Source organism: Ceratotherium simum, chromosome 11, assembly GCF_057802395.1.
Source record: "Ceratotherium simum simum isolate JZ-2026a chromosome 11, ASM5780239v1, whole genome shotgun sequence".
NCBI lineage: Eukaryota > Metazoa > Chordata > Mammalia > Perissodactyla > Rhinocerotidae > Ceratotherium > Ceratotherium simum.
Window position 1 is genome coordinate 50,595,886 of NC_141910.1, and position 22,032 is coordinate 50,617,917.

Consider the following 22,032-nt stretch of genomic DNA (forward strand, 5'->3'; position numbering starts at 1 on the left):
AAAAGTAAAAAGGCAAGTCACAGACTGGGAGAAATTGCAAAATACATACTGGACAAGATCTGTGTTCAGAACATGTAAGGAACTCTTACAACTCATAATTAAAAGAAAAATAACCCATAAGAAATGGAGAAAAGATATTAAGAGACATTTCACAAAACAAGATATATGAATGGACAATAAGCACATGAAAAGATAATCAAAATCACTAGTCTTCAGAGAAATGATAATTGAATCACAGTAAGTTACAACTACATACCAAGAAAATGGCTAAAGTCAGAAAGACTGATAATGCCAAGTGTTAACAAAGATACAGAACACTTTTTAGAACTCTCTCATACATTGTTGGTAAAAATGTAAAAGGAAGAAAATTATAGCAGTAAGTTATAAATCTAAACATACACTTCAACTGTAAACTCCATATGATCCAGGGGTTTGAGTGCAAGAGGCACAAGGACACACTTGAGGGTGAGAGAAATCTACAACTAACTTCACTGTGGTGAGTTACACAATTGAATACAACTTAAAAGAGGTGAATTTTTTAATTTTCTGTAAATAAAAATGAAGTAAAATAATACATTAAAATGCTGTAGTAACTAAAACAGCATGGTGCTTGTGCACGATTAGACTGATCAATGAAAGAGAACAGAAAGCCCAGAAATAGGTCCCAAAGCAAATGGGAATTTAGAATACAATCAAACATGATAAAATGTGATGTTTCAAACTAGTCAGGAAAAGACTGATTCTTCAGTAAAGAGTATGGGACTGGGCAGCTATTTGGGGGTTAAACAAGAAGTCTCTTTCTCCCAGCTGATACCAGAATAAAGATGGCAAATGAAACCACAAAAGCACTAGCTGAAAACACTCATGATGGAAAGGCTTTCTAAGTTTGTGATAAAATCCAAATGGCATAAAAAATTGATCAATAAAAATGTAATTTCCACATAGGAAAAAATATCCTAAACAAACAAACAAAAAGATGAGGCAAATGGTACTGGCACAAAAGCAGACACACAGATCAATGGAATAGAATCGAAAGCCCAGAAATAAACCCACACATCTATGGACAGCTAATCTTTGACAAAGGAGCCAAGAACATACAATGGGGAAAAGAAAGTCTCTTCAACAAATGGTGTTGGGAAAACTGGATAGCCATATGCAAAAAAATGAAAGTAGACCCTTACCTTACACCATACACAAAAATTAACTCCAAATGGATTAAAGACTTGAATGTAAGACCTGAAACTGTGAAACTTCTAGAAGAAAACATAGGCAGTACGCTCTTCGACATCAGTCTTAGCAACATCTTCTCAAACACCACGTCTGACCGGGCAAGAGAAACAATAGAAAAAATAAACAAATGGGACTACATCAAACTAAAAAGCTTCTGCACAGCAAAGGAAACCATCAACAAAACACGAAAAGACAACCTAACAATTGGGAGAAGATATTTGCAAACCATACTTCTGATAAGGGCTTAATCTCCAAAATATATAAAGAACTCATGCATCTTACCAACAAAAAAACTACCAACCCAATTAAAAAATGGGCAAAGGACCTGAACAGACATTTCTCCAAAGAAGATATACAGATGGCCAACAGACACATGAAAAGATGTTCAAAATCATTAACTATCAGGGAAATGCAAATCAAAACTACAATGAGATATCACCTGACGCCCGTCAGAATGGCTATAATTAACAAGACAGGAAACAACATGTGTTGGAGAGGATGTGGAGAGAAGGGAACTCTCATACACTGCTGGTGGGAGTGCAAACTGGTGCAGCCACTATGGAAAACAGTATGGAGATTCCTCAAAAAAGCAAGGATAGAACTACCATATGATCCAGCCATCCCACTGCTGGGTATTTATCCAAAGAACTTGAAAACACCAATTTGTAAAGGTACATGCACCCATGTGTTCATTGCAGCCTTATTCACAATAGCCAACACTTGGAAGCAACCTAAGTGCCCATCAAGTGACGAATGGATAAAAAAGCTCTGGTATATATACACAATGGAATACTACTCAGCCATAAGAAATGATGAAATCCAGCCATTTGTGACATCATGGATGGACATTGAGGGTATAATGCAAAGTGAAATAAGTCAGAGGGAGAAGGTCAAATACCGCATGATGTCCTTCATTAAGTAGTAGATAATAACAACAATAAACAAACACATAGGGACAGAGATTGGATTGGTGGTTACCAGAGGGGAAGGGGGGAGGGAGGAGGATGAAAGGGATAATTCGGCACATGTGTGTGGTGATGGGTTGTAATTAGTATTTTGATGGTGAACATGATGTAATCTATGCAGAAATAGAAGTACAATGATGTACACCTGAAATTTTTACAATGTTATAAACCAATGTTACTGCAATAAACAAAAAATTAAAAAAAAAAAAAAATTTGAAACTCACCACAGACAAAATGGTAATATATTTCCTAAGAACTTATACAAATCAATAGGATAAACAGTCCAATAGAAAAATGTCCAACACTGCTTATAATATAAATGCAATATAAAACTACATTAAAATATATTCTTTTCATCCAACTATAAGTTTGACAAAGACCCAAATATTTCCTAGCACTATGTTGTTGATAAGCGTAATGAAACAGTCTTAAATACTGCTGTTTGAAGTATAAATTGCTTCAATCCTTATAGATAGAATTTGGACAATATCTCTCATATACTCTCTGATCTAGTTTCTAATTCTTACTGATAAATGCACTCATGTGTGAAATACTACATAGACAAAGATCATCACTGCAACATTATTAGTAATTGCTGAAAGTGGAATCAATATCTATTGATAGAAGACTGGTTAAAAATATCATATATCCCTGCAAAGGAATACTATGCAGCCATTTAAAAAATGAGGCAGCTACAGATATACTTACGTGAAATAATATTAAAAAAAATAATAGAAGGTAAAGAATGGTGTGCATATTTTGTTACACCCATTTCTGTAAAAAAATAAAGGAGGATTGGATGTAGCAAATCTGTTTATATATGCATGGACTATTTCTGGAAGAAACTGGTAACAATTGCTCTGAGAAGGGAAACTGAGCAACTACAGGACAGGAATGTGACAGAAATTTACTTTCCACATATATAACTCTTTGTCGCATATAACTCTGTCGCTTTTGATTTTGTACAATGTATCTGCTGTATGTAATATATATAAATTAAGTAATTAAACATCTTATTTAAAATTAAGTCTTTAGGGCCGGCCCCATGGCTTAGCGGTTAAATGCGTGTGCTCCGCTGCTGGCGGCCCGGGTTTGGATCCCGGGCGCGCACTGACGCACCGCTTCTCCGGCCTCATGGCTGCGTCCCACATACAGCAACTAGAAGGCTGTGCAACTATGACATACAACTATCTACTGGGGCTTTGGGGGAAAAAATAAATTAATTAATTAATTAATTTAAAAAAAAAATTAAGTCTTTCTTGTGTCTTGACTCTGGAGCCAGACAGACCTGGTTTCAAAATCTTTTTCCACCTCAGAGTATCTATGTACAAGGCAATTACTTAATATACTTGAACTCCATTTTCTTTAACAATGGGATTATGTTATGACATGCAGTTGTGATGTCTAAACGAGACAATGTATATAAAATCCCTTGTATGGTATTTGGCACATAGTGGCATGTAACAAATATTAGAGACCCCTTGACCTTTTCCTTCCCCTCAACTTACACTCAAATTGAACGACTCACATTTTTTTAAAGTTTGATCTAAAATGGATCAAGATATAGGGGTACAAACCATTAATCTGAGAGAAAATCTTTAGTTTTTAGGGGATAGTTTGCTTTATCAAGACCCACACATGGCCATCTATAGGTTTCTCTTTATAAAGTATTATAATATAAGCTCCTAAATAATTAAATGTGGACCAGCCAAGCCTGTTAAAACAGTATAGATGACATTACAAGAGAACATTTAATGCTTCCTAGATCCTGCCTAAACATGCTTGGTTCTCAAGTTAATTTTAGAATAAGAGATAAATTTATCTCCTATTTTAGATATATTTAGATTTGAGTCAAACTGATGTGTATCTGGAGAATGCAGGCTTTAAATATACTGCTATATTAAATGTGGGTAGAACTTTCGAACTTTGGCATTATGTGGTACTGAGAGCCTTTTTCTTGCATTCAAAATTCATTGATCCTTCATATGCAGATTTAAAATTATTTTACCTGATGACTTCTAGTCTAATTTGCTTTCCTGGGAACCACACAGCCCAGTCATTGCATAATCAATATGAAGTTATTCAAGTGAAGGTAGCGAGGATTTGTGGAAGACAGACATCTGAGTGGGAGTTAGAGGGAAGGGAAGCCCTGTGTTCTCAGCTGCACCAGTCTGGAGTGGAGTTTCTGTCTGGCTGAACTGGGAGGTGGGAGGAAAGGAGTGTGTCTTGTTTCAAATACCACAGATTCCAGTTGTTCTCAACAAATCTTGGTAAGTTTTCTTGAATAAATTTTTCTTCATTTGCTCTATGTCCTAGCGACCATTTCCAGAGACTTTAAATGACTGTTATTTTAGAATTTTCACCAGTTTCACTGGGGAGTGGGTCTACGGAGATCCTCATGCTGTCATGCTGTTAAGTGCCAGTGAGGTCATCTTTTATGCCCAAAATGTTTTCTTGGGTAATACTTTAAAATATTAAAAAAATATTTAAGTTATATTGTTTTGTTACTGTCTTCCTTAGTGGCTCCAATTATATATATATGTTAGAACTCCTTTGACTATCTTCCATTTCAACTACTTTCACTGACAAGTTTTTCTTCTTCTTTTTTCTCATTTTCATTTCTTTGTTTTCCTGTAATGCTCTTTATTAAATTTTTATTTTATTCTACTTCCTCTTGGGCATCTCATAATTTAGTCTCCGTTTCTGATTATGATTTTGCCTTTTTGTTCTATTTTTTTCTTGAATTCAACCAATTACCATTACATTTCTTCTTGTTTTCTTGTCCATTACTGTTCTTTGTATTTCTCATTCAAAAGTGGTTGTTTTTTTTTCATATCCCCAAATGCTTATGTGATGATATTTCATTCAGTTTGGAGTGTTATATTACACTGTAAGTTTTTGTTTTTTTCAGTTCTGCCCTCTACTTAAGAGGTTTCTTTTATGGATATAAAATTCTTTTATGGTTATTGGGGGTTTTTTTGTGGGTTTACTGGGGGGGGGCAGTATGCAAAGGTTATTTCTTGCTTCTCTTTTTATTCCTGCAGGATCTTTTAATTTAATTTCCTTGTTTTGCTTCACTGCCATACTCCTAAGGGGAGCTACCCCTTCTCCATATATATGATTCTCCCTCAGAAGCAATGCTTCTCTGAGGCTACCACTTTGGGTCCCACTGTCTTTCTAATCGCGTCCCTGTATCTTGTGCTGTGAACTACTATGTCCTGACCTGTGTTCAGTTTTTTGGCATTTAGTATTAGACTTTCTCTTTCTGGGCATGCTTTTCTTTGTGCTGCTTCTAACTTGTCCACACCCCTCTACTCTTAAGCCTTCTCTCCCAAGTCTTAGCACTGACAGGTTTGCAATGGTAGGAGGGTGGAAAGAACTCTTTTGGAATTTATTTCTCTACTTAAGACAAGTAGAAAGTTATGGTATTCTTTGTCTTCTAGTCATACTGAAGTGATGCATGATATATGATTTTACTCCCTCTCCTCGTTGATCTGATGATTTTTTTTTTTAGGGTGATGAAAATCAGGCAGCTGCCACTGTCCTCCAAAAACCTTTGTAAGAAGGCTTTTAGTTATGGATTCAATCTCTTCATTAGACACAGGACTAATGTTTTAGTTTTTCATGTTTCTCATCCTTGTCAGATTTTGTCAGTTGTATATTTCTGTATGTAATTTGTTGATTTCATACACATTTTCAAACTCATTCATATAATATTGTTCTCCATATTCTGTTACCATAGTTTATGTAGAATCAGGAATGATAAACACAATATTATCATTTTCGCTACTAGTAATATGTGCCTTCTCTTTTTCTGCTTGATCAGTCTTTTTGGGGATATGGCAGTTTTTAAAAGGCTAATAAGATCTTTGACATTTCTCCCATCAAGAGATGAGGTCTAAGCGCCCTCCGTCCCCTAGAATCTCTGAGGAAGTGACTGCTTCCACCAATAATGTACTGTGGATGTGACATTATATGAATTACGAGGCTAAGTCATAAAATGCCTTGCAACTTCGTGCTGGTTCTGTGGGTATGTTTGCTCTAGGGGAAGTCAGCTGCCATGTAAGAAATCTGACTATCCTAAGACCATAATACTGGAAAAGCAGCAAAGATAAAGACAAAACTATAAACACGAAGACAACTAAAACACAAACACACTCAGTAACCCCACCACAAACCTCCTTACTAGTCTATCCTGACCACACTGTCTGCCCTCTGCCCTCACAAATCCTGAACGTTTCAGTACACGGATAGGGGCATGGTTTAGAGGGCAAAGAATTCAAATAAGAAATGTTATATAGGAAACCACAGGCGTATAGGTAATGGATGAGGCTGTCAGGGAGTACAGTAGTGCTTCATATACCCATATGTGAATAACTAATTTGAATATATTTTTAGTCTGTTCTCCACCCCTAGTTCACATTAAGGGGTGGGGGACAATTAAGTTTTTAACATGCAATGCTGAAATATCCCTACTTCACCACCACACAGTGAATGTGTTGCATTCCTAACCTAGGAACGTAAGCATTTCTAGGAATGTTAATATTATAGTATATAACAAGCACAGTGAAAAGACTTTAAAAAAAAAAACAGTAGAGATTAGGAAAGTTCAGAAAATACCAGCGCCTAGTGTAATGCTTGGACCAATAGGTATTCAATTAATATTTTTTAGATGAATACAAATAAATCAGTTCAGCTCAAGTACCTCATCAGCACAGACCAGATTCTGGTCTAAATTACCACAAGCATCACATGCAATAAAAAGTTACTAAACTATTAATTCATGTCCTTCAAAGTGTTCATCCTTCTGGAACCATATCTACTTTCTTGAGAATAGTTTATTCTCTCTTTCAATGTAAGATGTTTCAAAAAAAAAGATTAAAATAATCTGTTATGATCCACTAAGAAAAAAACCTGGTGATTGTTTTTATGCTAGTGAGGAAAAATGAGAATGTTTTTCTACTGAAGTGGAGTTTTAGTAAATTATTCTGTAGTTTTATGCTGGGTACATCACATATAAAATGAACGAACAACTTAAAATAATTGGTGAATAACCTACCAAATCCAGGAACACTTTTGAGACTGGCTTTGAGGCAAATTTTCTCCAATCTGAGGTAGCTATATCTCATCAGACAATTCCACAGGAACATCCAGTCCATTCTTGTCCGATGATTCATGATAATGACACTTCTTTCTCCAGGAACAAATGCATCACCTGTTATAATCACTTTCACACCAAACATGGTCTCCAGCAATGCCTAAGGAAAAAACAATATAGATATATAACAATTTAAAGCTATGATTTCCCTTAGGTAAATTTTATCATGTCCTAAAAATAAATCTGATTTTTAATAAATCAAAAGCATAGTGTTTCCCATGATCTTGCTTCTATAATAAATCAGGAAAAATAAGTTAATCTGGAAGACTGAGAATATGAAGGCACTGTTTCTATTTTTAGTTTCACTAATTTAAGTTTCTGGCAGTGTCCTAATTTAAAAATGCTAACTTTCATTGAAACCTTCAAGATAGATTATTAAGATAAAAAGAAAAAAGTGTAAAAGGCTTACAAAATTCCACTGTATAATTTTTTAAGGCTATAGATATGTAAGATTATTACATTTTTTTATAGAAGGATAGTGAAGAAATTTAACACTGAGTATAGGGCTGAGGGAACAGAAAGTCAAACTTTTCATTTTATACCTTTCTGTAGTATGATCTTTTTTTAATCAAATACACATATCTGTGTATTTTAACAATACATAAAGAATAAAATAACTATATGTTTACTAAAGTGCTGCAGCCCTAGCACCTACAACAAAGTCTAGCTTATAGAAGATGCTCAAACACTTGCTGAAGTTGTTTAATTAACTTTTCTAATGGCCAGTCATATAATATTTATGAAATATCTAGAGGAGAAGTATATTACAGACTACAGTTCTTGAAAGAACAATAACAGATAATGAGAAAACTTGATTACTTATTTCAATCCCTATTTAAATTTTCAAATAATTTACATGTAACAAATTTACTAGTTAATACTTGACTTCACTATTAAGAGAAAACTGGTCCAAGGCAGATAAAAGATAAGAAAATCAAAAGTTCCTTTGGCAATATCACAAAACCTTGATCAAAGTATATCAAATAAACAAACTGTGGTACAGTCATACAATGGACTATAATACAACAACGAAAATAAATGAACTGCAGGTATCTACAGCAACATGGATAACACACAAGCATAATGCTGATAGAAGCAAAACAAATAAAAAAGAGTAGACACAATAAGTATCCATATATAAAACTTTCTAAAACAAACAGTAAGATATTTTAGGGGTAAATATATAGGTAGTAAAATTATAAAGAACAGCAAGGAAATAACTATCTTACAAGTCAAGTTAGCAGCTACTTCTACCAAACAGAAGGGTGTTGTGACTGGGAAGCTGGGTAGCTTGCTGGAGTGCTGGCAATGTTCTATTTCTTGATATGGTTGATAGTTACACTTTAAAATTATTCATTAAAGTGTGCATTTAGGCTTTATTTTCAGTATGCTTGTTATATTTCACACAAAAAGCTTTTTTTTTTAAAGAATATGATAAAAAAGAACAACAGGACTTCAAAAACATAAGAATAAATAGGAGTTAAAAAGAATATTAGCTAAAGAAAAAAGAAGTTAGAAATGTTATACATCCAAAGTCTTACAGAGTCAGAGTGTTAACCATCTTAACAAAGTAAAACAAGATCCTTTGGGCTAACGTAGCTACAGATAGCCCTCAGGTCCTCATTGAGTTACTTTCCCAGGGCTGAGATTCACTTTAGGGAATGGGTATGTAACCTGGCGTCTATCAAGCCCTAGAAAAGAAAGCCTTCAAGAGGACCATAAACATGAACCTCCCTTGAAATTGTGTACAAAGATATGTGAATATGTACAGAGGTACTTTGTTAGGCAGAATGCCAGCAGTTTTCATCAGATTTTCATAAGGGTCCATAACCACTCAATTATAACCTCCCACTCCAAAATCTCCGGGTAGTTAAGTCCCTATGTGGAAGATTTCATGAAGGAGAGGATCATGGCAGAGTTCTTTAGGCTTGGACCCACTGCAAGAAATATCTCCTTTGCTACCTGTAAGCATAAAGGGCCGTCAACCATGAAAATGAATCACCGAACCATAAGTCTTGGCCCAGAGGCTGTGTGTGAAGTTGCCATCCAAGGTTAATTTGGATTAGCTCCACTCTGCTTTCCAAACATGATATACTTTTCAGTATTTCCAAAAAACTGAAATGCAGGATGCCCTTCCCTTAACTGGTAGAAAGAGGAAGTTGATTGTTAATTGTATGTTGTATTATAGAAAAGAGTTAAAAATCTTAAACTTATAACCTGAAACCTCAACTCTAACATTTTACGTGCAATTTCTAATACATGTTTCCTATGGATTCCAAAACAAGCTTTTGCTTTTCATCATGGAAAATGTCAAAAGAAAAAATCCCAGCCTGTTTGTCCAGGAGCATATCATACGGCATTCTCTCCCTTGCCATCCAGCACTCTATCAGAATGTGCCTGAAAGTTATAGACAACCTTTTGGGCAGCCTAGATCTCAAGCTCACATTAATCATTTTTAACGCGAGACAAGACATATCTAGTCAATGTTATTTACAGCTCCCACAAAGTCATAATAACAAAACGCTACACAGAGATAGAGTTGTAATGCCTATAAAGAACTCTAGAACTCAATCTAGATTAACAACTGTAAAAAAATATTTCTCATATTTGTTCTATTTCTAGTATAGCAGGAAACCATTTCAGTAGTAAGAAACTAATCTTATAAAATTTTATAATGCTTTATTTGTTATATTGAACTAAGAGCCACAATTCTCATGACTTTACCTAATTGGACAAAAATTTCTCCCAGAATTAGAAATATGGAGGCAATTTCTGAGGATCTTTTATTTACCACTATTTACTACCTCCAAGCGTTCCACAGTATCTGAAAACACAAAGATGAGAGGTTCCCCTCATGATCAGAGAGAATCAGTTTTGCCATCATGCCCCAAGCTCTCATTTACAATTTCAATGGATCTTTATTCAGTCAAGGGTAAGAACAACTCTATGACATTCCTCATCTGCAAGTCTGCTTTAGCTTTTCAGACTCAGCTTAGGCCTGGCTCCTCAAATCCTTAGCTATTTAAGGCCTTGCAATCCCAAGTCATTCATCAAACAATGAGCACCCCCTTTCTTAAGAGCAGCAGTCTAGACAGAAATTATTAATCTGTGTTCATTGAATACCTGCTTTGTTCTAGGACTAGAATGGAATCAGCAGGCTGTGGAATAAACTTACCTCCTAGGTGGGGAGTTAGAAAAGGACCTCTAAATTCCTAAGTCTTCATTTATGGTGAAAGGACAAAACTCCAAGTAATTTTCATAATCCCAGGTAATTAGCTAACAACTGCACTGTTAGAAAGACTCAGAATTTTGAGAAGCAAAAACAGCTCTGGTCACATGCCAAGTTTGACCCTGACAGTATTATACTAAACAGAACCATTCAAAAATGAAATGAACAAAGAAATGCACTCCCCATTATAGAAACGCAAGAGAGACTGAATGGTCACTCCATAGACTGTGCTAGAAGGAATTCTTACACACTCAGGTAGGTTAAACTAGATCACCTCTAAGTCTCATCTAACTCTAAGATTCTAAAAGATTTTACTGGAGTACTTCATTTAGCACAGAAAATGTGCTCCTTAAATATAGTAAGACAAGGGGCCAGGCCAGTGGGGTAGTGATTAAGTTTGCCCACTCTGCTTCAGCGGCCCAGGGTTCGCAGGTTCGGATCCTGGGTGTGGATCTACGCACCACTCATCACGCCATGCTGTGGCAGTGTCCCATACACAAAATAGAGGAGGATGAGCACGGATGTTAGCTCTGGGCCAATCTTCTTCAGCAAAACGAGGACGATTAGCAACAGATGTTAGCTCAGGGCCAATCTTCCTCACCAAAAACAAAACAAAGCAAAACAAAAAAAATAGTAAGACAAGAAAAATCTTGCCAATGAAATCATTTTAATGCACAGGAGAAGCTTACAAAAGAGAAGATCATTTTGTGATTGTTTCTCTGAACAATAATTAGTCTAAGCGCATTTACCCTAATTTATTTTTACTTAAAAATGATGTTTAACTGTTTGAGATTGCTTAAAATAAAGTATACCTATAGGAGGGAAAAGACTAAATTCCCTCTGAATAAAAAATGACCTATTCTAATATTTGCTTCAAAATAAAAACTCCTTTAACACCTTGTAAAAGTTTGAAATAAGGTCATAAAATACACCATGACAAGGTTTCCTCATTTCTTTAAACAGAGATGCTCACTATCTCAAAATCAGAACATCAATTTTCTGTAACTTTGCTTTAAGGGATTTGACGTCAATAAATCTCTTAACTGAAAGACTCTCTGCCTGATATGCTGTTACTAGTGAGCACAGCAGTGAGTTAAACAGCTGGGGAATATGAAGTTTTCTCAAATATATACCAATTTAAAACTATAGTGGTCACTGAATCTCGCCTATGTGTTAAGTGTTCAAGTCAGGTAATAAGGCAAAAGTCAGGAAGAGCTGAAGTTACCTTGAAAATCTCAGAGGAAGGTGTCTCACAAGAGACCAGCACACTATCTATCAGTAAGTCCTGCTCAGCCAGTTTTATCTGAATGTTAGACCAGATTTCTCCAGCTGACCATCAGATGAACTGATTGGTTTGTGTGTTGTTTTAGACACAAGAATCTTACTCAGCATAGGACCACTTACATTTCCCATTGCATCTCACATGAAGTGGGGGGGTAGAGGGGAACCCTACATTTAAAAAATTCATCTCTCTCTACTCTTCCCTCACCCATCCTAGTGCATGCAGTTGAAGATGTATAAGGTTAATAGATACATGATGTAATTCTGCTGTAACAGTAACGGTACTAGTAGTAGCAGCAGTAGAAGCAGCTATGGCAGAATTTGTCCAGTATTGTGTCCAGTAAAATCCAGCATTTCTTCCAGAGTAATACATTTTAATCATGTACAGGGCTGCCCGGAAAAGAAAGACTACATTTCCCAGATCCCATTACAGCTTTTAGCTGTTTTCACCAATGGGATGAGCAAAAGACATTATGTGCATCTTGTAATTCACTGGTCTAAAAAATGCTTGCTCTGGACTTCCTCCCCTCCCCGCTTCCTGTATAGTGGGACAAAGAAGTGGTAGTGATCAGTCTTGACCATACAGAAGAGGATATTATGCCAGGTTGAATGCAAGGAATCTGAGTCCTTGAATGATACCAGGGAGCATAGCTACCCTGCCAACCTGGACCTGAGGATAAATAAAGCTCTACCTTATTCAAGCCACTATATTTTGAATTTTCTTTGATAAGTGCACTTTAGCCTGCCCCCTAAAAGTAATACAGTGGCAAACATTTACTCCATACTTTACAAAGGCTATATTTATGATCTCATTTAGTCATCATAATAACTCCGGGGTAGGTAGGCAGTATTAGAATCCCCTTTTTTACAGATGAGGAAAGAGAAAGTTAGAGAGGCTAAGTAGCTTAGCCAAGTTCAAACGACTAGAAAGTGGTAAGGCCAATCGTGAAACCAACTGTCTGTCTCCAATGCCTGTAATGCACTCTGCTTACACTGTCTCTCCAAAAAAATTTGATTGATTGGACACTGGAAAGCATTACAATTACAATGATTTCTACCAAGGTAGTAACTACAAGAAAATTCTCAAAACTCTTAAGGTTTTGGTAGAGAGGTTCAGCCAATAACATATGATTCAAAATCAAAAGATTACGTACTATGGAAAATTGACGACATTAAAGAAAATGAAGTATAGTAGCAATAGATGACTATTACCAAAAAATCATTTACCTCTAAATGTTTGCTTTAGAATCAGATATAAAATGCTTAATCTGGAATGAATCTCAAAAGATCGTCTACTTCAATTTCCTTACTTTACAGATGACGAATAAAAACTCAAAAAGAGTCATGTAAATGACTTGAAAAAAGTTGAAACTTTTTAAAATGAAATGTCTCTGGTTTTAAAATGACTATAAATGGAATTATTTAACATTTAGACAGTTTCTGGATGACTTTTTAGAAGTATCTACTTGAGATGGTTAATGTTATGTGAACTGAACAATACGTTTTTTTAATTTAATATAAATATGATATTTTATGAAGAAATACTCATTTTGTAAATAAGCAAGTGATAGCAGTTAAGCAACACCACAAAATGATTATTTTATATTAAATGGTATATTTGAGGGCTGCAATGAAACAGTGGACTTCACAACTTTAAAGCTAATTTAAAAATCTAACTCTAGGGGACCAGCCCAGAGGCACAGTGGTTAAGTGCACACGTTCCGCTTCAGCAGCCCGGGGTTCGCAAGTTGGATCCCGGGCACGCACCGACGCAGTGCTTGTCAAGCCATGCTGTGGCGGCGTCCCATATAAAGTGGAGGAAGATGGGCACAGATGTTAGCCCAGGGCCAATCTTCCTCAGCAAAAAGAGGAGGATTGGCATCAGATGTTAGCTCAGGGCTGATCTTCCTCACCAAAAACAACAAAAATCTAACTCTAAAAAGTCACCGCCTGAGAAGTCAAGTTTTGTCATCTAACAAAAGGAAGTAGTCTTTGAGTTAAATGAAAGAAAGAAAAAAATCAGTCAAGCTGTGTAAATCTAAAACTAGGGAAGATAGTGTAGGTAGAAGACTATTATCTCCACAAAGACAGAGGTCATATGGATCCTGTTCATCATTACATCCTAGCAAAACGCTTGGCACATGGTGGACACTCAATAAATACAGTTGCTCGATGAATGTTCAGGGATCCTGCTGACTACTTTTGCAATGAACACAAGTTACAAAACAAAACATCCTTCCATTAAGAAAAGAAAAAGAAATTTTGCCTAAAAGAATAAGGAGGATCCATACCAATAAGGTAGGAATTGTACAAATATTCAATGCAAAGTACATCCTACAGGGGAAAAAAAAAGGGTAAGGAGGGTAACTGCTGCTTCCATCCCTGACAGAGTAAATAGTACTAGACTTACCACCCAGCTGACTTAAAGGAAAATACTGTCATAATAAAGGAAAATACTGTCATAATAATAAATAGATGAGGAATCTCAAGAAAGAAATGAAACCAATAAAAGAACCCAATATAAATTCTAGAACTTAAAAGTGCAATATTTTAAATAGAAATCCACTGTATAAACAAAACAGCAGATTAGAGACGGCAAGAAAAAGGGTCAGTGAACTTGGTGACCTGTCTAACAATATAAGCAATCTGACATATATATAATTGTAGTCCCAAGAGGCAAGAAGAGACCAAATGTGGCAGAAAAAAATATATGAAGAAATAATGGCCCAGAATTTCCTAATTTGGAAAAAACAAAGCTATAGATCTAAGAAGCCCAATGCAACACAGCAAAATAAATATAAAGAAAACTAAACCCAGGCATATCATAACCAAACTGCTAAGAAACAAAGATAAAGAGAAATCTTGAAAGCAGCCATAGAAAAATGACACGTTGCATGATGAGAAGCAACAATATGTACGATGGCTTTTCATCAAAAACAATAGAGACCATAAGACAGTAGAACTTTAAAGTATAGAAAGAAAAAAAAATGTCATTCCAGAAATTTTATAGTCAGCAACACTACAGTATATAACCACTCTGTACACCCCACTTCTTTGGTGCCCTTCCTTCCTTGGAGAAGGAAGCCCAGACGCTATAGTCCTCAGGCCTGGCTCATAATAAACTCACCCCAATTTTGATTTATAGATTGATTATGGATTATTTGTGTCAACAAATGAAAACAGAATTTATCTACAGGAGACCTCCCTACAAGAAGAGCTTAAGTTCTTCAGGCTGAAGGAAAATGACATTAGATGGAAACTCTAATACACAGCAAGAATAAAGAGCACTATAAATGGAAAATATTTAGATAAATCTAAGACTATATTTTTCTTCTTCTCATTTCTTTAAAAGACATATGACCATTCAAAGCAAAAAATCATAACACTGTATTATGAAGTTTATTACCTAAGTAGATGTAATATGACAACAACAGCACAAATGATGTGAGACTAAACACACCACACTGTTACAAGGGTCTTACATTTTATATGAGGTAGTAAATATTAACTCTAAGTGGACTGTGATACACTAAGGATATATTATATAAGCCCTAAGCTGTGACTAAAAATATATATATATTTATATATTTTTTATTTTTTATTTACATATATATAAAATTTTCTTTCAAAAAACAGGAGAGGAGGGAACACTGCACAACTAATTTTACGAAGCCAGCATAACTCTGATACCAAAGTTTGGACCATTTTACCTTGAAACTTCTTTATGTTTGTCCACTCATCCAACAAATATTTAATATGTACCTTGTTCCAGGTATCTAAGCAACCTATGTCTTTGGCTTTTCGAGCAAAAGAGAAGGCTTTCTATGACTGTTTCTTGCCAACTTTCGTCTTCCACTGTGAGGGAATCAGTACACTACTGAGACTGATTTTATTACTAGCTACCAGTTTCTCAGATATGTTTTTTCTCCTGTCAGGCATTCCTTGGCTTGAAACAACTCCAAATCTTCTTTGGAACCAATCATGAGTGAACTTCTTAACACTGGGGACCAATCCTTGAAGGTTTTCCTATCACCTAAGGCTCTAAGAGCAACAGACAATCTGGGTTTCATCTCAGCCGTGCTTAAATAATTTGCTTATGCACATGATCTTGAGCAAATTAATTTCTCAAAGTTTCTATTTCCTCTTCTGTAAAATGGGGATAATAGTAGCACCTGAAATGAAGCCATTCTCCTAAATCACTTAGCACAGTAGCTGCCACTTTAGTGCTTAACTGCTATGATCATCATTACCCTTGGGATTTTACTTTGATTCTTCAATGAAACCTTCACGTTCTTCTCCTTATATCTGAATTAAATATGCAACCATATCACAGTTATTTATTATCTATTAGTATGCTACAATCACTTTCTTTGTGCCTGTAGTCCAGACAGCTTTAAGTGCAAACAGAGAAAAGAAAAAGGGAAGGGAAGAGGGTGGAGGGACAGAGAGAAGTAGGGACTACTTTTAGTCTAATAGGATCATGTTTCATAAAACAGACATCTGAATAAAAATTTAAAAACAAATTAACCTTGTAAACAAGATGAACACAATTTGTAAAATTATTCATCACAGGATTCCTTTTTAAAATATGAAAAAAAGGGTGCACTATAAATGATTTATTAACATCCAATTTACAGAAGGTTTAAGAAACATCTACTCCATCAAGATAGGTACACTCACCACTGTTTCTGGAAATATTTCCCAATCAACCTCCACCTGAAGGTGTTATAGCATTAGCAGGATACTTTCCTCTCTACAAATAACAATGGCAATCCACCTGAGGGGAAATAGACAACTCAATTCAAAAGAAAGAGGTGAAGAAATCCTTCAGCAACTGAAGGAAGAGGATTCCCTTCTCAGTTTCCTTTTCAGGTATTATACTCATCACCTCCACCATAACAGGTCAATAAACCCAGTAACATTAAGTTCTGGGTGTTGCTCAGAAAAAAGAAGGAACAGAACACTCTCGGGAAATACAGCCTATTCAAGGTAAAGGCAGCTGCACGCACATCAGTCCATTTTTTTGAGAAGGCACTGCTGATTAGCAGCAACAGTGAAGGACTGAAGCCCCTTCAGTCCTAGACAAGGGAGGAGTCTGGACTGGAATCCTGCAGGAAGTTGTCAGCTCAGGATCAGAGAGATGTGCTCAGAGCAATATGCACTGACCTTACAGAGAATACCTGGCTCTTCCAAGAATCTCCTACTCATTTTGTATGCACATCTAACTTACAAATGTTGTTAACCTAGCCCACAGATAGGAAATTACTTTATTCCTAAATTCTATGGTTATGGGGAAGAATTAAATCAATCACATCATTGTCACAAGTTTAAGAGAAGTTTCTCATCTGAATCTTATTTTTTGTCATTGTTTTGTAAAATAAATGAAAATACAAAATAAAATTAATGATGTAAAAATTCTTCTATCTGTCTAAGATTTCTGCATTTTACTATATGCATATCATACCTCACTGAAAGAAAATGAAAAAGAAAATTTATGAAGAATATGGAAGAAACCCAACTTTGGAATATGGCTGGCTCTTAATTAGATATTTTACTTCAAGGACATGAATTATTTTTATTTCTCTCTAGTTTCTATATTTCCCTCTTTAAATTCTAATGTGCTGCTTACATAATAGGAAGGACTTAAATGTTTCTTCTAACATTTGACTAAATCTGCCTAACAAAACAAAAATCCATAGGTTGGGCTACTTTGGTACAGACAGTCTCCTTCTCTGGCGTGTAACTTACCACAGGAAGTGTGAGCCAGGTTGCCACAAGGCGGTTGTTGATCCAGCGATACCAAGATGGGTTTATAAACATCAAAGGTAAAAAGGGACCCAGCATGAAAATGCTTCCAAAAAAGCTTCCCCAAAACAGTGTGAGTATAAAGTAAATCCCTTTCCATGACACCATGATTCTGAAAGATATAAAAAAATGGATATATTTTGTTACTATACATTTAACTGCCCTGCCCAAATACAATTTCAAAATGATGCATAAAATATTCTTTAATTATAGGGCCACAGAAAAGGCTCTGACAAAGGATATAAGAGCTTGAATACCATAAAGGTGACTCTCTTACATGTCCTTCAGGTCTAACAAGTTGTCAGTACATTAGAAATTGATACTCTCGGGCCGGCCCCGTGGCTTAGCGGTTAAGTGTGCGCGCTCCGCTGCTGGCGGCCCAGGTTCGGATCCCGGACACGCACCGACGCACTGCTTCTCCGGCCATGCTGAGGCCGCATCCCACATACAGCAACTAGAAGGATGTGCAGCTATGATGTACAATTATCTACTGGGGCTTTGGGGGGTAAAAATAAATAAACAGAAATTGATACTCTCAACAGAGTAATTGTCTGATCCCCTAACAAAAAGCTCTCTAGGATAAGAAGCCTTTGTTTTTTATCCAGTTATTAGTATTAACATAAAACTGTACATTTTCTTTTCCAGGATGTTATCCAACACAAAATCTTAAAATATTCCAGAATTTTTTTTAGACTTAACAGACTAACAGCTTCCTCAGGGTAATTATGCTTAAAAGTGATGGTAATTTTACAGAGTGCACTAAAAATTTTTTTAAAAATCTAGAAATGTTAATTTTTTACATTGGAATCTGAAAGTAATATCTTTGGTCAATTGGTCTTAAACTGGCTCTTTATGAGCTGAAAGGTTAATTAGAAGTCAGACTCCTCACTCACTTTCCTAAACTATTTGCCAAAGGATTACTTTGGGGGTCCTCATAACCAGAAGAACATAAACAGTGTTTTAAAATAAACTGTTGGAGGGGCCGGCCCGGTGGCGTAGTAGTTGAGTTTGCGCACTCCACTTTGGCAGCCTGGGGTTTGTGGGTTCGGATCCCGGGTGCGTACCTACACACCGCTCATCGAGCCATGCTGTGGCAGTGTCCCACATACAAAATAGAGGAAGATGGGCATGGATGTTAGCTCAGAACCAATCTTCCTCAGCAAAAAGAGGAAGATTGGCAAAAGAGGTGAGCTCAGGGAAAACGCAAAATGGTGTGGCCACTCTGGAAAACGGTTTGGCAGTTTCTTAAAATGTTAAATGTACACTTACCCTATAACCCAGCAATCCCACTACTGAATATCCAGGACAAATGAAAACTTATGTTGACACAAAAACCTGTACACAATTGTTTATAACAGCATTATCTGTAATTGCCAAAAACTGGAAACAACACAAATGTCAGTCAGGAGGTGAATGGATAAACAAACTGTACTGTATCCACAGAACAGAACAGTACTCAGCAATTAAGACAAACTACTGATACATGCAATGTCTTGAGTTAATCTCAATTGCATTACGCTGAGTAAAGGAAGCCAGACTCAAAAGGTATGATTTCTTTTTCACTGTATGGTTTTATTTATATGACATTCTAGAAAAGGCAAAACAATAGGAGGAGGAAACAGATCAGTGGTTGCCAAAGTTTAGGGGTGGAAGAGGGTTAACTACAAAAGGGCAGCACAGGGGAATTTTTAGGGGCTGAGGAAATTGTTCTGTTTCCTGATTGCAGTGATGGTTACAAGATAATGCATTTGTTGAAACTCACACAGTGTACATAAAAAAGTGATTTTTACTGTACGTAGGTTAAAAAATAAATTTAAAAGATTATGCTATGTGAGATAAAATCTGACAGAATATTCACTATGCTCTTATAATTTTGGGGAATTCTACATTTCTGGATTATTTCAACTGTAATAATATCTAAAATATATCAAGCTTTTAGAATATGCCAGGCATTGTTTTATATATTTCACATGTGTGAACTTGTTTAACACTCCCAATACTCCCATGATGTAGGTATTTTCATTACCCCACATTTTATATATAAGGATATTGAGGCACAAAGTGGTTAAATAACACACTCAAGATTAAACAGCTAGTAAATGGCAGAGCTGGGATTTGAATCCAGGTAATTTGGTGTCAGGGTCCACACTCAGCCTAAAATGCTACACTATGCTTCTTTTTTAAAAATGTATTACTTTTGTAATTAAACACACATACACACTTTAAAAGAATTGGTCTATGAAATAAAGATGTCACAATTCTAAACTAAATTTTTAATACCTCATGCAAAACTTATTCCGAATTTCAGAAGTTCACAGGAACTAAGTGAAGAAACCTAATGTCTTTCTTACCATAATACTCCCTAGTACCTAACATATTGTATAGCACATAAAAACTTGGGGAGGGCCGAAGACAGGGGTTGCTAGCTTCTGCTGAAGGAAAGTCTGGTTAAATACAGTAAATTAAACATCTAATCTTTTAATATCCTTTAAAATAAAAAATAAAGGCCACATCACTGAAAAGTAATCACAAACACTGCAATTTAGTATTTTTGTATATTCTTTTATAATACTGATAGCATTCTCAAAAAACCCACTTAGAAACGAAATAATCACAGTTTAAAAATGGCATACCCATTTTTTTTTTAATTTTTTGTTTATTGCAGTAACATTGGTTTATAACATTGTAAAAATTTCAGGTGTACATCATTGTACTTCTATTTCTGCATAGATTACATCATGTTCACCACCAAAATACTAATTACAACCCATCACCACACACATGTACCCAATTATCCCTTTCACCCTCCTCCCTCCCCCCTTCCCCTCTGGTAACCACCCATCCAATCTCTGTCCCTATGTGTTTGTTTATTGTTGTTATTATCTACTACTTAATGAAGGAAATCATACGGTATTTGACCTTCTCCCTCTGACTTATTTCACTTTGCATTATACCCTCAATGTCCATCCATGTTGTCACAAATGGCTGGATTTCATCGTTTCTTATGGCTGAGTAGTATTCCATTGTGTATATATACCACAGCTTCTTTACCCATTCGTCCCTTGATGGGCACTTAGGTTGCTTCCAAGTCTTGGCTATTGTGAATAACGCTGCAATGAACACAGGGGTGCATGTACCTTTGCAAATTGGTGTTTTCAAGTTCTTTGGATAAATACTCAACAGTGGAATAGCTGGATCATATGGTAGTTCTATCCTTGATTTTTTGAGAAATCTCCATACTGTTTTCCATAGTGGCTGCACCAGTTTGCATTCCCACCAGCAGTGTATGAGAGTTCCCTTCTCTCCACATCCTCTCCAACACATGTTGTTTCCTGACATTTCTCCAAAGAAGATATACAGATGGCCAACAGACACATGAAAAGATGTTCAAAATCACTAACTATCAGGGAAATGCAAATCAAAACTACAATGAGATATCACCTCACGCCCGTCAGAATGGCTATAATTAACAAGACAGGCATACCCATTTTTAATGGATACAGAGATAATGAACTAAACTGGAAAAGCTATGGCTACTTCAGCATAACTCAAGAATTTTTTCCCATAATACCACTTTCCCTTCAATGAGTTAATAAGATCTCTTACCCCACTAACTTCCTAGCTCATAATGTGATTCTGATTCTGATGCTTGCCCATGCTGTCTAACCATGTGTGATTCAAATGACTGCAATACCAAACAAAGGCAAAAGAGAATACAGGAACCAAAACACAGCCCGCCTTGGACTTCTTGCTCAGTTGCATATATTATTCCTAGAGTATGACAACGTGAGCAGAAACTCCCCGACAAGGATTAATGGAATCCATTAAGGATACCTATAGTTCCTTGTTCAGGAAGGAAAGATACTGTACTTCATAAAATCTCCTTATTTTGCTCACATAACAATTCAAATGTTAACTAGCGTTGCCCTCGTAGTCTAATAGGGAAGCTAAGTGTGCTGAGAAATTATTGCAGTTCAGTGTGATAAATGCTATGACAGAAGTATGCAACAAATGATATGGGTAGATCAAAGTAAGGCAAGATGAACTCTGCTCAAGATTAAAGAAGGCTTTAGACCCTTAGACTATGAGAGACTAGGGGAGGGGACAGTTTTTTCCAGGCAGTAAAACAAAACATGCAGAGTCACAGAAATCTTGAAATAGCATGGCTTAAGCAGGGAACTACAACTCATTAGGCATTATTGGGGAGCTGCAAGAAGTCACAAGGGCACAGGTCCTAGGGACAAAGTACACACACCCAGGCCAGTATAGCCAAGAATATCACCTTTAGCATGTCACACCAGGTAGGAAAAAACCTAAGGCATATGACATGTTTTAGGATAAAAAGTGATACGGTGTATATAAGC

The 22,032-nt window shown here is 36.0% G+C and overlaps 1 protein-coding gene across 6 annotated transcripts in view; it reads right to left on the reverse strand.

Moving 5' to 3' along the window:
• The window catches only part of LCLAT1 (lysocardiolipin acyltransferase 1), a 188,114-nt gene that overhangs the window by 103,298 nt on the left and 62,784 nt on the right, over window positions 1–22,032 (reverse strand). For 4 of the 6 annotated variants that reach the window (XM_004418173.3, XM_087436961.1, XM_004418176.3 and 1 more), the window contains 2 exons: window positions 17,612–17,780; window positions 7,255–7,453 (listed from right to left, as the gene is read on the reverse strand). In XM_004418173.3, coding sequence (XP_004418230.1) covers window positions 7,255–7,453; window positions 17,612–17,776 — 364 coding nt within the window. In that variant the 5' untranslated portion in view covers window positions 17,777–17,780. Of the gene's footprint in view, window positions 1–7,254; window positions 7,454–16,543; window positions 16,641–17,611; window positions 17,781–22,032 lie in introns of those variants that run through there. The other 2 variants (XM_087436962.1, XM_014781343.2) reach the window with 2 other exon arrangements.